Here is an 18,294-nt window from a genome sequence, read left to right as displayed (position 1 = left end):
TGGTAATGCTTGAAATAAGACAATCCATTGTCTTGAATGATATTCTAATTTATTGAGATGCACCTGTATTTGAATCAAGAACCTTTACTGCACAGGGGATGGGTGTCACATTAATACCAGCAGCACCATAGTTTTATATGGCTTTTATTGTTGTACATTTACATACAGAAATAATGACGAGGATAAATTTGTCATTCCGATGCGGATACACGACAGTCTCAATGAGAAAGTGATTTTCGTCCTTTGAGCATCCTGCGAAGGATGACCTCGATACCCCCGCGTGAGCTCAGCCTCTTGATCCAACCATGGGTCCTCTTTCGCTTTATGTTGTTGGGCTGGTACTCTGTGCCTCTTTTGCGATTGCGAACCTGCTGCTGGTACCAGGGGGGAGAGGGCAGCACCCCAGCACCATTTGCCCTGGGGGGTAGTATTCTCTGCTGTGCATCCATCCAAGAGCATCCACCCATAACCCAGGAACTGATACTGCGCAGGTGACCACAACTGTAAGCAACGCCATCAGTCCTGGAAATCAGAAACACACACGCACTTTAAATCCAGTAAAGATTTTATATATAAATTATCTGTAATACCAGAAAATACAGCAAACATGAATAATTATTACTACATTCATATCAAGCTGGATTGTTAAAAATCACAAACACACAGATATATCTCACCGGTGACCTGACGTGTGTTTTGTATGGAATGGTTCTTTTCAATAACACATATCCCATACATCTACAGAGAATAAAGTTTCATGCACAAGTACAATCCGATTTGCTTATCATTGTTTTGATGGTTAAGATTTAAGTTTTAAATGCTAGCCAGCTACCTGGGTGGCTTTAAAGTACAGCTACCTACCGTTAGCGAGGTAGCCAGCTAGCTGAAATGTTATCTTAGTTGCTGAACAACATTAGCCACCACGCGTGCAACATTAGCCTGAAGTAAATTAACCTAGGTAGCTAAGCACATAAGGACATCTTTCCATTTAATATAACATTCCAGTAGTGAGAACTTTACATTGAAAGTACGTTCATAAACGCTGGCTAACGTTGCATATATACTAGATAGCTAGCTAACCTGAAGACAAACCACTGGTGGTCCAGCAAGAACTCTTCCAATATAAATAGATCAGAGCAAATATAACATACCAACACGGCGTTCTAGGTCCACAAAACCGTAAACACGTTGATCGCATGTAGTTCATTTCGTTGGATAATGGATCCTTTTACCAGATTCACGTCAAAATCAGCACAACATGCTTAAAGACACGATGATCCGTCTTTCATCGGGCGTCTAGCAGCAGTAATGTCAAACTAGCAAAGTGGCTTTCCGCTACATGTTTCAAAATAAAAGTCTGGATCTCCAATTGAACATCGCAGTACAAAGTCCTTGGTAGAACGAAGGACCTTCAAATGAACTTACTCATAGGATTACATCTTTTAGTTATGCCAGTAAATATCATGAATCAACTTATCATACTTAAAATACAGTATTGCAATTTTAATGTTCTTTGAAAGCAACGTCGACTACACCATCCACTACTTAGAAACCAAGGGTTGTTTCTAACAACGTGGATTATATGTATGTAATGTATTATATTGCTGAAACTTTTACGGTTTGGAAGATTTGAATTTGACTTGGTATGTCCTTTATAAAGTGGATGGATGCCACGTTCAGCCATAAACTGTACATCATATGAAAGCATATACCACATTTATGAAATAGAGAAATAATACTTTTGAAAATATATTTATTCAAATACCTTTTGAGTCTTGGTCCTCCCAAGGTTTCTTCCTATTCCCCACCATCTAGGGAGTTTTTCCTTGCCACTGTCGCCTTTGGCTTGCTCATTAGGGATTTGGACCCATAGTATTGTTAACCTTGTAAATCCTGTAAAGCGCTTTGTGACAACATGTGTTGTGAAAAGCGCTATACAAATATATTTGATTTGATTTATTCCTAATATTTATTGTAGTGTTTTCCATAAGTAAGTTCTATGTAGTGAGAAAATGTGGATGAGGTTTCTCAGTAACTAATTCAATCTATCAAAACATTGACTTTTACATAGTAATGAGGAAAAATGAATTTTCTAAATCCTGAAGCAATGCAGAATTCCTAAAGAAGCAGACGTACTAAAAGGAAATATTAAACAATGAACATAAACAAATGTATGGTTAAAATAATGTATAGCCTAAAAATAATATATGATGAAAATGATTAAAATGATATATGAAATTACACAATTTATAAAAATTATATGTACTGTACAAAGTATTTTTGTGAGATAAACAAATACTGATTAACTTATATTCTTCAGATGAACCTGTTCTTCTTAAGCAGCTTGATAAGGCTGTCTCCTGTGATACTGCTCCATCTGGCCTCATGACGTTCTCACATACGCAGAGTACCTGGAGGGGGAGGAGCTAAAGTCCTGAAAGAACACTATTTGCTGAGGTGCATCTAAAATAGTGTTTTTGTGTGTGTTTTGAAAATGAATTCATATATAGGCCAGCACCCTTCCTACTACTTTTCCCAAATTATAATTGCTTTAGAAACAATTTAAGAATAATCCATTAGATTAAAAAGCGTTTTGCTATTGCTATTAAAACGTGCATTCAGTCATGTGTGTCTCTTCTGCCATTCAGCACGGCATCATCATGATGTTGAATAGAATAAAGTACACACAGATATAACTGTACTCTAACTCTTTTCTGTAATAAAGTGGTGTAAAGATTATAGTTTTCATTCTTATCCTCCCAATAGCCCTCTCAGTAATGTTGGAGAAGTAATCAGTAATTTGTGATGGATTACTCTTGTCTGATTAAATACCTCAATAAATATACAGGCCTCATTATGGCTCTCATTGTTGCATCAGTCTACAAAACAATATTTCAGGGACTTTGCTTCTTAGAATGTATTTATTTACTTATTCACATATTCATTCTTAGTCATCCATTTATTTAAAATTTCCAGACAATGATTTACACTTTTGTGTTACGTTCATGTCAGAGACACCTAATAATGGTCATGAAACCTCAGTCATAAATCCACGAAACACACAACAGTGTTAATGCAGGCTGTGACACTGGATGGTAGGGAGGAGAGAGAGGCTGTAGATACTGTTGTTGTTTTCGATGGTCCAGACCTTCACTCTTCATCAAAAGCTTTCTGTATTAACACAACGGAGAAGACAGATTCTGTCAATTTAGTAAATGTAATTTCATGTCCACGTTGTATCTGGCAATTCGTAGTTAGAACCTCTGTGAAAGCTGAAGAGGAAAGGTACCTTTGGACCTGTTTCACGGCTTTTCGTGCGCAGTTTGTTGACCTGGGACTCGGCGATATCGGCTCTCTCCATTGCTTCGTCTAGCTCATGCTGCAATTTGCGGAACTTTCCAAGGTGAACGTTGGCCTGTTCCTCCTGTGACACAAGGGTGCACAGCACACTGCTGTAGTCAAGACGAATCAAGTAAATGTTATTAATATAGCACCTTTTACAACACATGTTGCCACTGCATGGGTCCAAATCCCTAATAAACAAGCCAGGGGCGACGGTGGCAAGGAAAAACTGCCCAGGTGGGGTTTAGGAATAAACCTTGGGAGGATCAAGACTCAAAAGGAAACCCATCCTCCACTGGGCGGCCCTGCTTGTAGAAGTCTATATTTATAGTTCTTTTTAGTCCACTGTATTTCTTTAGTGCACTACTCCTAACCCTAGTGCACTAACACACCTGGCTGATTGGTCACATGGTCAGACTCTTTCACATTATCATGACTTACTGCATCCTCAGCAGATCTCTTGTAGGCCTTAACTTTAAGTTGTAGTTTGTCCACCAAATCCTGAAGACGGGCTATATTCTTGCGATCTTCTTCAGTCTAGAGGTCATAAAGTGTATGGTTAAACATTAATATTATAGAGGGTCTGCTAAATGCCATAAATGTAAATATATATGCATACATTTTTGTTCCACACACCTACATCTTATCAGTATCAGTATATGAGTACTACAGTAGATTTTTGTCAAACCTGGTATGAAAGTTCTTTAATGCGACGTTCATATTTTCGAATTCCTTTCACCGATTCACTACTCCTCTTTTGCTCTGCCTCAAGTTCACTCTCCAACTCTTTTATCTGCAATCAAGTTATACATATTCAGAATATAAATAAAATAAAATAAAACTTTAATAACAGAAGAACTTATTCAGTTTTTTTGCTTCTTTCTTTGGTTACAGGACAGACTCGATGATGTATATATATTTCAACTTTTTTTCTGTAACACAATCACCTTGCTCTAATACACTCACCCAGCTGTAACACACTCACCCTGATGTAACACACTCACGCTCCTGTAACACACTCACCCAGCTGTAACACACTCACCCTGATATAACACACTCACGCTCCTGTAACACACTCACCCTGATGTAACACACTCACCCTGATATAACACACTCACCCTGATGTAACACACTCACCCTGATGTAACACACTCACCCTACTGTAACACATTCACCTTGATGTAACACACTCACCCTGATGTAACACACTCACCTTGGCCTCCTTGTTTGTGTAACACACTCACCCTCCTGTAACACTCACCCTGACCTCCAGTTTCTGGACCTGTTTCTTGCCCCCCTTCATGGCGATCTGCTCGGCTTCGTCCAGGCGGTGCTGCAGGTCCTTGATCGTCTGCTCCATGTTCTTCTTCATGCGCTCCAGATGGGCGCTGGTGTCCTGCTCCTTCTTCAGCTCCTCGGCCATCAAGGCGGCATCAGTGATGGCCTTCTTCGCCTTTTCCTCTGCGTTCCTGCACTCCTGCACTGCCTCCTCCACCTCGGTCTGGAGCTGGGATGTATCGGCCTCCAGTTTCTTCTTTTGGTTCAGTAGACTAGTATTCTGTTGGGTGAAAAGGTCAGTGGTGTTATGTATGAACCTAAAAAACTGTTATAGAGTATTACCCAGTAGATGGCACCAAGCATAGAGTGCCGGTGTATTGTTCGTGAACAATAAAGAAGTGAATCAGCTAACATTGGGTCTGCGAGTCTCTGTGTATCATGTAAAATTGTTTGCATACAGACACTAACAGAGAGCAACGTAACGATTGGCATGACTGACATTCCTTCATTTTTAAATAGACCAAGAAAAATGTAATGGAGAAATGCATGAACCACCTGTGAGTGCAGAAGTTGCACTCTCTCGCTGACATCAAGCAGTTCTTGTTCGGCGAGCTTCCGCCCTCTCTCGGTCTGCTCGAGGACATTTCTAAGTTCCTCGAGTTCAGCCTGCAGCAGAAGGTTGCGGCGCTCTACGATGGCATAGTTCTCCTTCAGGTCATCGTTGGCATGAAGAGAGTCGTCTAACTGAAGCTGGCAGTCCTACGTGAAGGATGTTGACCGTTAGGTTTCTGTTGAAGTACATATCAGCCAGTATCTACATAATGATTACCATACATGCATATGTATTACCTTAAGATTAGCATGGAGGCTCTTGAGTTGTTTCTGGGCCTCTGCTGCCTGTCTGTTGGCCTGACTCAGCTGAATCTCCATTTCATTCAGATCACCTTCCATCTTCTTCTTTACTCTGAGGGCTTCGTTCCTGCTACGAGTCTCTGCCTCCAAAGAGCTTTGTAGAGTGTCAATGGTCCTCATTAGATTCCTCTTTGACTGCTCCATTTCCTCATCCTTTTCAGCCATCTTGCGCTCAATGTCAGACTTTATCTGGTTGAATTCCAGCTGTGTTCTTAGAATTTTACCCTCTTCGTGCTCTAAGGAGCCCTAGAGAACAGAAATATTGAGCTTGCTGTCTGTCACAACATTTGACTGCTCTGCGTAGCGTATCTGACCGTGGTCTTGACCACTTACCTCCGCTTCCTCCAGGGCCGCCTGGACATCAGCCTTGTCTTGTTCCAGCTCTTTCCGGATTTTCTCCAGCTCATGGATCGTTTTTCCATTTTCGCCGAGCTGATCACTTAAGTCACTTATCTCTTCTGAAAAAATACATTTAAGGATGCAAAGCATTTTAACAATTTTTATAATAATATGAAACTTCTTGAATGTATAGCAAATACAGCTTAGTTTATAACAGACCTTGAAGAATCTTGTTTTCTCTTTTGATCGTCTCAAGTTGATCCAAAGATTCCTCGTAGGAGTTCTTCAGCTTGAAGAGTTCAGTGCTCAGAGATCTGGCTTCTTTTTGAGAGCTCTCCAGTTCACACTGAGATTCTTCATATTTCTGCTTCCAGTCAGCTAACACCTGATATAGTACAGCAAAGTTTAGATCCAGTTTAGCATGGTCTTTATGGTAGTAACCAATTATGAAATGCCAATCAGTTATTTTTTGTGTCTACTGACAGCACAGACGGGCAAATTGATATTAGCAAGATTCACAGTTTTTATGTCCAGCAGATATTGTCGACAGGAGACATGTTTGTAATCACCTTATCAAAGTGTCTTTGTTTCTTGTCCAGGGCGGCTGCGGCTGCGTTTGACCGCTCCATGTCAATCATGAGATCTTCAATCTCATTCTGAAGCCTGTGCTTCGTCTTCTCCAGAGACGAGCATTTAGCGTTCACCGCTTCCACGGCGTCCTCGGCGTCCTGCAAACGCTGGGCCAGTTTTTTCCTGTGTAGTCATGACAGTGCATATAATACATCAAGCATAATAAAACATTTCATAAATACAAAAAACTCATGCAGAGACATAAACCGTTTATCAGTTTCAGTAGCTGTGACTGAGTGAGAGAACACACATCTGACCCAGGGAGTGAACACGTGCATATATTCTGTACATGTATAGGTTTGTGTTCCTCTTGTGGTTCTTCTAGTAATCCAGACTAGCTTGTGTTTACTTTGGAGTTTTTACCCATCCACTACCTAGATGCTCCAGAGCTCTATAACCACACCTTGTCACCACACATGTGGTCACCAAACCTAGTCACCACACCTAGTCACTGCGCCTAGCTACCTCACCTGGTCACCGCCTGTGGTGACTTATGGTCTTAGACAAAGAGTCTTGCCCAATTTCAGCTGTCTGCTGTGTGAATGATGGTGCAGTACTGGGACACCAGCACAGCACTGACTCCACTACTGGGACACCAGCACTGACTCCACTACTGGGACACCAGCACTGACTCCACTACTGGGACTGTAGTTCATACCACAGAACCTACAGCTGTTGCTCTGACATCTCCATGTAAATTAGCTGCAAGATTAAAATAATTTTGAATCCACAGATTGTTTATGTTCAAGGGAGGTTATTTACTAGATGACACAGAGAGAATAGCACAATCATCATTGCGTAAGCCAATATTCTTCTGACTGTGAATTGAATGAGAATGTATGACTATTGTCCAGATTTTGAGGATTTGTATTCAAGTCTATGAGATATTGGAGGTGTTCAATCAGGAATCTTACTTAGCTTCTTCCAGTTCTTCTGTCCTCTGGATGGCGTCAGTTTCATACTTGGTTCTCCACTGGGCCACCTCAGCGTTGGCTTTGGAGAGGCTCCGCTGAAGCTCAGCCTTGGCTTCCTGCTCCTCCTCGAACTGCTCACGCAGCAGGTCCAAGTCGTGCCGTGCTGACTGCACTGCATGGGCAAGGGCGTTCTTGGCCTACAAGAAAGGGCATGAGAAGTTCAGGACTCTGCTGGTAAGCAGTCACAGTAGCTTTGTTTGTTCTGTAACTGAGATAAAATGGGTTATATATTTTGAAAGTGTGTTATGACTGGTATGTTAATATATTTCACAATATAGTTGACCTGAGTCTCTAAAGGCACATTTTAAAAGTCAGTTTATTTCCATTTTCAGAAAGTGAACTCAACAAGTTTTCATTTTCATAGAATGTCCTCATTACACTGGTGTCTGTCTGATTTTACATATTAAAAAATTAAAGACCTGCACTCTGTACAAGTTTTTAAACAAAAAAATGTGGTCAAAAATGACAAATACAAATAATTTGTAATGCTTTACCTTGACTTCCTCGTCAAGCTGGCGTTTCAGATCTTCAAGCTGTTGACTGTAGGACTGTTTTCCTCTTGTGAGTTGAAAAACGAGTGATTCCTTTTCCTCTATCTGTCTAGAAAGTTCATCTAAGTTGGAAGCAAATAAAATATGAGAATTTCACTGGTTCATCTAGACGTGGCCTATTCAGAGGAGTGAAGACAGCATACACTGCCTAACCCTAACCCCTAACCTTAACCCCTAACCCCTAACCATAAACCTACCGTTCTCAGCCTGCAGCTTGGCCTTCTGTGTCGTAAAATCATTTAGAGACCTTTGGTTTTCCTCGCACTTGCTTCGAAATTCGTTCAGCTGGTCCTCCAAACCTCTGCTCATCTTCTCCAAGTTAGTCTGTGAAAAAGTTAATAAGACAAACTGTGTTACATTGTTAATACTTCATGTATTAAATGTGTTAACTCACAGTATAGCTGACATATGCAATCAGACTGCATCAGGTGTTTTGGCTTTGAACACATATGTGGTGAGAAGCAGATCATTCACTGCGGTGTGAGAGAGGACATGAATAAAGTATTCACAAGTTTGCTACCACTGCTTTGTTCTGAAGTATTGTGTGTTTATTAAATGTCCAAACGTAGTAAAATTAAATGTAGATCTGCATGTAATATGTTCAGGGAAACATTGCTATTATAAAAAAATATATAGAAATATTGTTTTGCTGTGCAAAGATTGTACTAAGGGACAATTTTCCATTGCTGCTATATTTATCGCAGAGAATTTCAGACCTTTCAGATTAGTCACTTTCGCTGTTTAATGAAAACCTACTTTGGACTTCACAGTGTGCTCCATGCTGGAAACCACGTCGTCCAGCTCCAGTTTGAGCTCACTCTTCTCCTTCTCCAGTTTCTGTTTGATCCTCTGCAGGTTGTCAATCTGCTCTCCCAGCTCCGCCATGCTGTCTGCCTGTTTCTTCCTCAGCGTGGCAGTCGTGGCTTCGTGGTGCAGAGTCGCCTCTTCGAGATCCCTGCGCAGTTTCTGGAACTCGGCCTCCCTTTTCTTGTTCATCTCGATCTGAGCGGAAGTCGCCCCGCCAGCCTCTTCCAGCCTCTCGCTGATCTCCTCCAGCTCGCGGGCCAGATCCGCCCGCTGCTTCTCAACCTTCGCTCTGGCAGCCCTCTCCGCCTCGAGCTCTTCCTCCAGTTCCTCCACTCGAGCCTAAAATCAAGCAGCATGTACACATGGCCATGCGGAAACGCCATAAAATCTCATCTATAAAATGTGAGAGAAAGAAATACCTGCAGTTCTTTCAATTTTTTTTGGAGTTGCAGGATTATGGCTTGATCGTCCTCAAGTTTACTGCTAAGTTGGCTGATTTCAAAGTCTTTCCTAGTGAAAACAATTCGTATTGTTAAGATTCATTTACCATATTGTTATTTATCATATTTATTGTTAACAGACCTAAGGAGTCATGTTTGCCTTTTCATCTTACTTCTTAAGACGTTCCTCTAGTTGTTGTTTGTCATTTTCCAGGTCCATGATGCTTTCCTGGGTCAACTTTAAGTCTCCCTCCAGCTTTCTTTTTGCCCTTTCAAGATCCATTCGAATCTTCTTTTCTTGCTCTAGAGACCCCTCTAACTGTTGATGGATAAAATATTTAACTCACAGGCTAGAGAAGTGTCCATTTAGACTGTCTTTGTGTAGCTTACTCACATCATCCACTTGCTGCTCCAGTTTGACTTTGGCTTTGGTGAGGGTATTGACTTTGTCTTCCTCACTCTGCAGGTCATCCAGAGCTTGCTGGTGGGCCTCCTGCAGGGCTTTCTTCTCCTTGGTTAGCTTGGCTATGATTTCATCCAAAACTGCCATTTCTTCAGTCAGATTCTTCACCTGCAACGTAAACAATTTTGAGAAAACTGCCTTTCCGTCATCAAAATCATTGAACACGAACTAAATGTGTGAAGGAGAGGAACCTTATTTTCTGTAGCATGCTTCTCCTTCTCCACTTTAGCCAGAGTGAGTTCGAGATCATCGATGTCTTTCTTCAGTTCAGAACATTCATCCTCCAGCTTCCTCTTCTTAGCTGTTATTTCAGCGTTGACCTCTTCCTCGTCCTCTAATCTCTCCGTCAACTCTTTTATTTTGGACTCCATCTGGATCTTATTCTTGATCAGGCCTTCACACCTTTCCTCAGCATCACAGAGGTTGTCTTGTTCCTGTTTACATTCAAGAGCTCATGAACATGCTTTCGTTTTTTATTTCGTCATTGTTAATTTCTTTTGGCTGTTGTTGATGTTCTATCTCAAACACCATTCAAACCTACCGCCTGCACTTGAAGTTGGAGATCATTCTTCTCTTGGAGAAGAGACACCATCTTCTCTTCAAGCTCTTTTTTACGAGCTTCAGATTTGGCAAATGCCTCTTTGAGCTTCAAGAACTCCTCTTTCATGTTAGCCATCTCCTTCTCTGCTTCAGCAGACCGTAGCAATGGCTTGATCTTGAAGTAAAGTTTCATCCAGGGCCAATTCTTCACACTCATAAATGCACGCACATTCCACTGGATTACAAGCAAGGCATCCCTTTAGGGAACAAATGCGTAAGAAATAATCGAACAGCAAACTGTTAGTGACATTTGTAATGAAAAAAAAAATGTAATGAAAGAAAAAGAAAAGAAAGCTTGTTGGTTGTCACCTGCGTTCCACCATTTTCTGGTACTCAATTCTGGAAAGAAGCCCACGAGACCTAGCTTGAATTCCCGTGATGATTTTTGACAGCCGCTCATCTCTCATCTCCTCTAACTGGCCTAACAGACCAGCTTTGAAAAACACCTGGGAACATGTTTTAACGTTTACTTATCTCTAACATCTCAGAATGGAATTCTCAACAACCCAAACAGAACTCCTACCTTAGTGTGTCCAAATCTATACTGTTGAATATCTATATCAAGTGAAGCCAACAGTTTCTCCGCACTTTTCTTGCTGTCTATGAACTGTCCTTCTGGGATTGCAGATGGGTTTAGGATGCGATATCTGCCAAATTACAAAATACAAAAGCAATGACAATCATTCCTTTGCGGAACACTCCCAGTGTTTCCACTGGTGTTGTAACAGTGTGGGTACTATTCTCCCACCTCTGTTTGAAGTCACCATACAGGATCCTGTTGGGAAAACCCTTTCTGCAGATCCTGATGCCCTCCAGGACACCGTTGCAACGCAGCTGGTGCATCACCAGAGGGTTGTCCATCGCACCCGGAGTTTTTGTCTCGTTGGGAATTATACATCGCACAAAGTGGGGATGAGTTGAGCGCAAGTTTGTCATCAGCTTATTGAGATTCTCCTGTCAGTAAAAACATTGCCGTAGTCATTAAGGAAACGAACACAAAGGGATTATTGAAGACTTTAGAAGTTTTTTGTTGACTTTTGGACAAACCCTGTGAAGAGCGGACACTGTCTGAAACGACGACCCTTTCTTCTTCTTTTCCTTTTTGCCACTAGTGTCAGACATCACTGAAACGGAGTGAAAGAGTCAGCTGTGAAAGTGTATGAGACCAGAACTAGGTCACCCCACATGTTCCCACAACAACCCATTTACACCATCAAAGGATTTCTGGAATTATAGAATCATGTCACACACGAGGACAACGTTAAACACCTCCCAAGTGACAGCACTGCTTCTTCATGGCATGAGATTAAGTAGATACCTTGAACATTTTGCCAAAAGCAACCTTAAGTGTGGTTTTTGCTTTTTTGCTTTTAGTACCTAAAAATGTTTTTTTAAATAGCTAAAACATGATCAATTTTCTGAGCATTTATGATCACTGAAAATATGAGTGCAAAAGATTATCAGATATAAGTTAAAAATCCTTTTAAAAAAATGCTTCCAAAGTTGTACTGAAGGCTAGGATGCTTTTGTTTAACACACCTGAGTCTGCACTGGCATAGTTGGCAAACAACACTGACAGCAGTTTCAGCGCTGACTTCTGGTAGAGGCTGACCACCGTCTCATTGAGTGGATCCTTGTTCTTCACCAGCCAGTTGTTGATGTTGTAGTCGACAGTGCCAGCGTAGTGGACCAGCGCAAAGTGTGCTTCAGCCTTGCCCTTCATTACCCTCGGCTTCTGAAAGTTGCCTGATTTCCCCAGGTGGTTGTCATAAAGTTTGGCTTTGAAGGTGGAATCTGTAGCTTTTGGGAACATGCATTCCTCTTCGAGAATAGACATGATACCCATTGGCTAATAAGTAAGTAAACAAAGAAATAAATAAACAGAATATCAGCAAGTAAATGCTAAAATCTCTCTCAAGGAACACACATAACCAAAGAGTTGATCTGCAGCACTGACGACTGAAGACCCTGATGTGGCCGGTAGCCCACCTTCTCAATAAGGTCGATGCAGGCCTGCAGGTCCATGCCGAAGTCAATGAAGGTCCACTCTATGCCTTCCTTCTTATACTCCTCTTGCTCCAGCACAAACATGTGATGATTAAAAAACTGCTGCAGTTTTTCATTGGTGAAGTTAATGCAGAGTTGTTCAAAGGTGTTAAACTGTATAAAAAGAATAAATGGACATTACAGCTTGTTGTGGTGCTGAAAGACCATAACACTGACTCTTCTGTACAATTAATGTGATCCAATTAAATGTATTAAAAGTATTGCAATACAGGTTTTCCCCTTAAAACACTCGGATGCAAATATAGTGACTGACACACAGTTAGTGTATAGCGTGCAAAATATATAAAAATCAGCAATTCTGTCACGTAGGGCAACGCCCCCTCTCGTAGCTGTCACTCTGGGTTCCCTCATGTCCGTGTTCCCTGCCTGTTTGTCCCGCCCTGCTCGTTGGTTTTGATGGATTCCTTGTTTGTTACCACGCCCCCGTGTCATTGTTATCACCTGTCCCTTGTTTCAGTTCTATGTATAAAGTCCCAGTATTTCCCCAGTCCAGTATCCGTGATTTTGTCTACTCTGTCGGTTTGCTTTGTTCATGCTGTTTGGTCGTCTACTCTGTGCCTTGTCGGTTCGTACGTCGTTTTGTCTGCCTGTTTGATCCCTAGTTCGTGAGTCCTCCTGGTTTCTGTTGTCATGCCTGTTTTTCGTTCCTGTTCGGATTGCTTGGCTGTTATGACCCCTGCCTGTGTTATCGACTCTGCTTTTGGTATTCCCCGTATTAAATCTCGCTCCTTTCAGCGATTGTGTCCGTCTCCTCGCTCCGTGGCGCGAGCCACGTTACAAATTTAAATGATGCCCAGTAAAAACCAAAGAGAAACCCGAGGGGTTGGAGCGTGGTTTCACTGAGCTATAGAAACATTACAAGATCACTAATTTCTATTTTAAATGCTTAAAATACTACATAGTATCGGTCTAAAAAGATAGGAGGGTCTTATAATTTTATGTCTAAATACTCACGTCAAATATTTCAATACTCACGTCAAATATCTCAAAGCCGGCAATGTCGAGCACCCCGATGAAGTATTGGCGTGGCTGGCGAGTTTCCAGAGACTGGTTGATCCTCAACACCATCCAGAGAAACATCTTCTCATACACGGCTTTGGAGAGCGCACCCACTGCGTAGTTCACCTGAGAAGACCAGTATGAAGGTGCAGCCGTCGTGGGGTTATTTCTTTATTTATTTTTGATGAATCCGCTGAGTTTTCTGGGGATTTTGATTTTACCTGTTGGACATTTTGTCCTTTGGTCACCCACTCGTTCCCCACCTTCACGCGGGGGTGACATAAACCCTTGATGAGATCAGCAGAGTTCAGGCCCATCAAGTAAGCAGCTTTGTCTGCGTCTGCAAAAATGTTCAGATATTGTGTATTTAAATGTATTATATTGTGTATTTACCCACGATGAATCACATGATGAATAAAATCTTATATTATTAAGCTTTTGGTATTTAAGTCTAACAGCTAACGAATAAGATCATCTGATAATGTTCAGATTTCGGGTGTGATTTCTTCCGGGCGTCCTGCACACCTTCAGTTCCGTCTGCTTCCGCCTGCTCTTCACGCTGTTTCTGCTTAAACTTCATGTTGCCGTAGTGCATGATGGCTCCGGTCAGCTTGTACACGGAGTTCTTCTCTTCTTGTGTGAAGCCCAGTACATCAAAAGCGCTCTGTAATTAAAGAGCTTCAGTCAGATTAAGCAGACATGTTACAGAAGCCCTGGACACATGAATATTATAAGTGACATTAAACTAAAATCATAAAGTAGATCTTGAAATCCACCAAGATGGTAGAGATTTTACTATTCATGGAAATAAATAAATAAAGGATCAAATCTGAAATAAGGCTAAAAAAGTATATTTTATTAGATTTTAATGTAAAAGATCCCCAGTTAAATTATGTAGTAAAATACAAAGGCTTCAGTTCATTGGTATATGCCACAGCATAAGGTAACAACAAGGTTATAAACAACTTGACAACAAAAATGTAAGATTAATAATTTACTTGGAACCTGAAATCTTGCTTCATAAAAAACTGGTAGTAATTTTAGGTTAGATAAAACTTAAAGGTTAAACAAAAGCTAACCTTCATCTTATTCTTCAGCTAAGTTAGATCAGTTTCTGTTTGGTCAAATACAAATACAGTCACGTAAATATAAAATAGACGTAGAAACGTACGTCGGTCGCCATGAGTTCATCAGCATCATCAATTGAAGGTACAGTGGTCTCTCCCTGAGAGATGAAGGCATAATCGTAGGGGTTTGCAGTCACCAGTAACATCTCTGTTGGACAGAATGAGGGGACATCCGTTCATTTAGACATACAGACTCATCTGAATGTTTTGTATGTAGAAAATTATTCTATGCACCAACCGAGAATCTCAGGTTTCTTGTTTGACAGAATCTGATAGAAGATATGATAGTCCCTCTCTGCTTTAAGCTGAAAGATCACTCGAGACTTCTCTAGAAGATCTTAGAGGAGCAACAATAAAAAGGTTTGGGTTAAAAAGTGAAAACTGCTTTAATCAACTGCTTGATAAATGCACAAATATCCTGATAAACATTAATCATGTGTTCGTTCCTGTGTTATACAGCATGTGTGAACACAACACACATTATAAATAAATTTACTAAAATATAATTTGAAAAGTGGGAATAGCTTACAGTTAGGATGACCAAATTGACACACCTACTGTAACTAGCAAAAGAACTGTCAGAGTCAACTGTACATTTTATTTCCATAGTGGAATCAATAGACATAAATCTAAATGACTGTATCTCTCATACACTGTGTGGCGTTTACATATGAAACCTGAACTCAGATCAGATCCTGAATTTTATCATCACTGGTAATTAACAAAATGTTTTAACATTGTGACATTAAAGCCTGTGACCTTTGCCTCAAATAATATATATGTTAACAAACCTATGTGAGTTGTCATACAAGCTTTTTAATAGAACGACATTTCAAATGGTTGGTGTGATATAAACCATTTGTATGAAACCAAAAGAAGATAATCTGGATAATTTGAGTTGTAAAACATTAGAATAACTCACATGTTTCAATGTCAGCTGATGCCAGTTTTCCTCTGGTGTCAAAGTGAATTCTGATGAATTTACCCTGAAGGAAACATTTGGGCTTTTAAAATAACAACTTTAGGGGATTTTACATAAACTCAGAATTGTTCATGCATTCGTGCATGTGTTTTTTTTTTTTTTTACTGTTGTCTTACAAATCTTGAGGAGTTGTCGTTCCTGATTGTCTTGGCGTTGCCAAACGCCTCCAGGGCAGGATTAGCCTGAATGATCTGATCCTCCAAAGTCCCCTGAAAACAACATATTTATCATCAAGTTTCATAGATTATGTTATGAAGGTCTGTTCTTCTGAATCGTGGGAGTGCATCACAACCTTGTTCTGAGCAGCAGTATCCTTCTTGGAGCCGCTTGCTGCTATGCTGGCGAAGTACTGGATCACCCTCTTAGTGTTCACGGTTTTCCCCGCACCGGATTCTCCGCTGAGGGTCAAGGGTGTAAGCCACAGATCATGAAGCCTTTTAACAAAGCTGTGGTTGTACTGTGGTTGTACTGTGGTTGTACTATGATCAGGGCCGGAGTGGGACTCTTTTTCAGCCCGGGAGTTTCATACCCAAATCCGGACCAAAATTATTTTTCCCCTCCCAATCGGCCCAAACTAGAGATGGACATGAGCCGGCCCATCGGGAATCCTCCCGAATCTCCCGATTCCACTCCGGCTCTGACTGTGATTGTGCTGTGGTTTACTAGAAACTTACGTGATAAGGATTGACTGGTTTTCACGGTCTGCACAGAAAAAAAAATTTATATTACACACTTTACACTATACAGTAGATCATGGTTATTGTGCAGCTTTATTTTATATATATATATATATATATATATATATATATATATATATATATATATATATATATATATATATATAACCATGATCTACTGTCCCCTGCAATCAATCAATCTCTGATTCCGTGTCTGGCGTTGTTACCTGCGAGCATGTACTGGTAGGCGTTATCAGAGATGGAGAAGATGTGAGGGGGAGCTTCACTCCTCTTCTTGCCCCTGTAGGCAATAACCACCTCCTGGTTATATACCGGCAGCCACTTGTAGGGGTTGACGGTGACACAGAACAGACCTGAATACGTCTATGATAGAAAGATTTTCACACTGTTAGATCTTCTCCCAGGTACACAGAGCAGGTTGGGGTGGTGTACAGAGCTGGTGCTCACGTAGATCATCCATGCTGCGTAACGCTCTTTAAGGTTGAACAGCACGGCCGGCTCGTGAAGGAAGGTTAACATCGCCATGTCTTCAATCTTGTCAAACTTTGGGGGATTCTGTTGCAGAACCTGACTCTCCTTGCAAGTCACCGTCTGAAAAGTTAGTGAGATACAGGAAATTAGTACAATATCAGCTGTGTTTGGAAAGTGCTTATGAGTACATTATATATACATATACAGCTCTGGTTGCATGGCTGTATCACTACCATACTATAATGTCTAACATAAATGATCACATTTTGAAAAAATTGTAAGAATTGATCTTCAGACCTTCAGATCTAAGAGACAGATGTTCTGGACTGACCTTCCCTGTCTCTGTCTCCACAGTCACTTTGTCTCCTTCGCGGCTGGAGATGGTGGCCTTCACGAACTCCTCCACAGGATCAGGAACGAAGCATTGCTTCTTCATGTCGAACACACGCGTCTGCGCCTCCAGACGCTCCCTCTCAGATTTGCGCAGGTATGGGGCTGCGACCCCAAACACTGACATCTCTGCGTCTCCCATAGTTCTTCCTAAATTACAGGAAAAAGAGCTTACCTGCACACAACTGTACTACTGAAACACACACGCACATGTGTGTGTGTGTCTTTCCCAAGAATTTCAGTAACATCTGCAGATGTATCCATGAAGCAGGTTCAGAAAAATCAGAAATATACCTGTAGTTTCTTACTGGAAGCAGAGAAGGATGGAAGATCCAGTGATTTTAATCCTGAAACAGAAAAGAGGTCAAATACCCAATGCAGTCAACTCTCACAATACAGTCGACTCTTTTACCATGTCGACATGACACACTGAGGACCCAGCAGAGAGCTAAAAGGATGTTGAAACACTAAAGATCTCTCTATACAGTGTAAGCTCAGACAGTACCTGGTGAAATGTGGCAGCAGTGTTTTATCGTACAATAGCAGAGAGCTCTTTTATAGCCTCTGACCCCATGGCCCTAGAAGGTCATAGCTGTGCCATTAGACCTCCCAGTGGACACCCTCAACACATCACCTCCCACAAGACACCCTCATCACATCACCCCTTCATGCTCTTGCACTAAGAGGTGCCATTTTGGGGCTTTGGGCTGTCAGCCAAGAGTGCAGCAGGTCTGGGTTATGTCACAGTTCTACCCATTCTCCATCTTTGATTCTTTAACCCTTCACCTGTCACTCATTTATTGAAGGAGGCAAAATATTTTTGTTGTTCCACATATATGAGCAGTTTTTTTTAACACACCTTAGCTTAAGTACTGTGAAACCTTTGATTCACATGTTGGGTTTTCCAGATATATAAAAAAAGAAACAACTCTAGTTAAACACACGGCGGTCATAATATATTGTAAATTTGGTAATTCATTGGTATACTTTTGTTATCAGTCTAGGCCCACCTGTGCTGTTGTTTTGAATCACGTTACCTGGGTAACAAAATGACAACACTACCTCCTGCTTTGGATATGATTTGACTCCCTTTTTTGCACTGAGTGCATTTAAACCAGGGCACTTCCTTAAAAGCCCCTGGTGCGTGGTATGTGGTGATAGGGTGAGACTGGGGAGTGCTGATGGTTCTTATCAGGTTATCAGGAGAGGTCTCCATGGCACCCC

General features: G+C 41.2%; 2 protein-coding genes across 2 annotated transcripts; both read right to left on the bottom strand.

The window, feature by feature from the left end:
- Positions 1-128: 128 nt before the first annotated feature.
- Positions 129-1,334, bottom strand: mrpl34 (mitochondrial ribosomal protein L34). Its single transcript, XM_076981405.1, has 2 exons — positions 1,152-1,334; positions 129-522 (listed from the first exon to the last, which is right to left on the bottom strand). Exons 1-2 carry the CDS (start codon positions 1,205-1,207, stop codon positions 219-221), a joined length of 360 nt encoding a protein of 119 aa, XP_076837520.1. The 5' UTR covers positions 1,208-1,334; the 3' UTR covers positions 129-218.
- A 1,568-nt stretch (positions 1,335-2,902) lies between these two features.
- On the bottom strand, positions 2,903-17,667 carry LOC143482569 (myosin-7-like). The gene is made up of 39 exons (XM_076980945.1): positions 17,576-17,667; positions 17,365-17,417; positions 17,012-17,220; positions 16,657-16,800; positions 16,416-16,572; positions 16,186-16,213; positions 15,804-15,909; positions 15,628-15,720; positions 15,452-15,515; positions 14,768-14,866; positions 14,574-14,677; positions 13,928-14,066; positions 13,624-13,742; positions 13,379-13,528; positions 12,326-12,496; positions 11,876-12,185; positions 11,384-11,460; positions 11,085-11,290; positions 10,860-10,983; positions 10,646-10,782; positions 10,278-10,533; positions 9,928-10,170; positions 9,668-9,844; positions 9,447-9,592; positions 9,253-9,343; positions 8,783-9,172; positions 8,224-8,350; positions 7,970-8,088; positions 7,416-7,612; positions 6,441-6,624; positions 6,091-6,256; positions 5,866-5,990; positions 5,470-5,778; positions 5,176-5,379; positions 4,604-4,900; positions 4,031-4,135; positions 3,784-3,879; positions 3,290-3,424; positions 2,903-3,171 (listed from the first exon to the last, which is right to left on the bottom strand). Exons 3-39 carry the CDS (start codon positions 17,210-17,212, stop codon positions 3,151-3,153), a joined length of 5,817 nt encoding a protein of 1,938 aa, XP_076837060.1. The 5' UTR covers positions 17,213-17,220; positions 17,365-17,417; positions 17,576-17,667; the 3' UTR covers positions 2,903-3,150.
- Positions 17,668-18,294: the final 627 nt, after the last annotated feature.

This window comes from Brachyhypopomus gauderio, chromosome 19, assembly GCF_052324685.1.
Source record: "Brachyhypopomus gauderio isolate BG-103 chromosome 19, BGAUD_0.2, whole genome shotgun sequence".
Lineage (NCBI taxonomy): Eukaryota > Metazoa > Chordata > Actinopteri > Gymnotiformes > Hypopomidae > Brachyhypopomus > Brachyhypopomus gauderio.
The sequence above is the reverse complement of the archived record's forward strand: the minus strand, read 5'-3'. Positions and strand labels throughout refer to the sequence as shown.

What these genes read in the sequence shown, in the direction of transcription:
- mrpl34 (XM_076981405.1), bottom strand. Translation starts at nt 1,207, where the DNA reads ATGAACTACATGCGATCAACGTGTTTACGGTTTTGTGGACCTAGAACG. An exon ending in GGACCTAGAACGCCGTGTTG is followed by an intron (nt 523 to 1,151) that starts GTATGTTATATT and finishes TCTGATTTCCAG; the next exon opens with GACTGATGGCGTTGCTTACA.
- LOC143482569 (XM_076980945.1), bottom strand. Translation starts at nt 17,212, where the DNA reads ATGGGAGACGCAGAGATGTCAGTGTTTGGGGTCGCAGCCCCATACCTG. An exon ending in ATAGATTTGGACACACTAAG is followed by an intron (nt 10,783 to 10,859) that starts GTAGGAGTTCTG and finishes ACATGTTCCCAG; the next exon opens with GTGTTTTTCAAAGCTGGTCT. An exon ending in AGAAAACAAGATTCTTCAAG is followed by an intron (nt 5,991 to 6,090) that starts GTCTGTTATAAA and finishes GTATTTTTTCAG; the next exon opens with AAGAGATAAGTGACTTAAGT.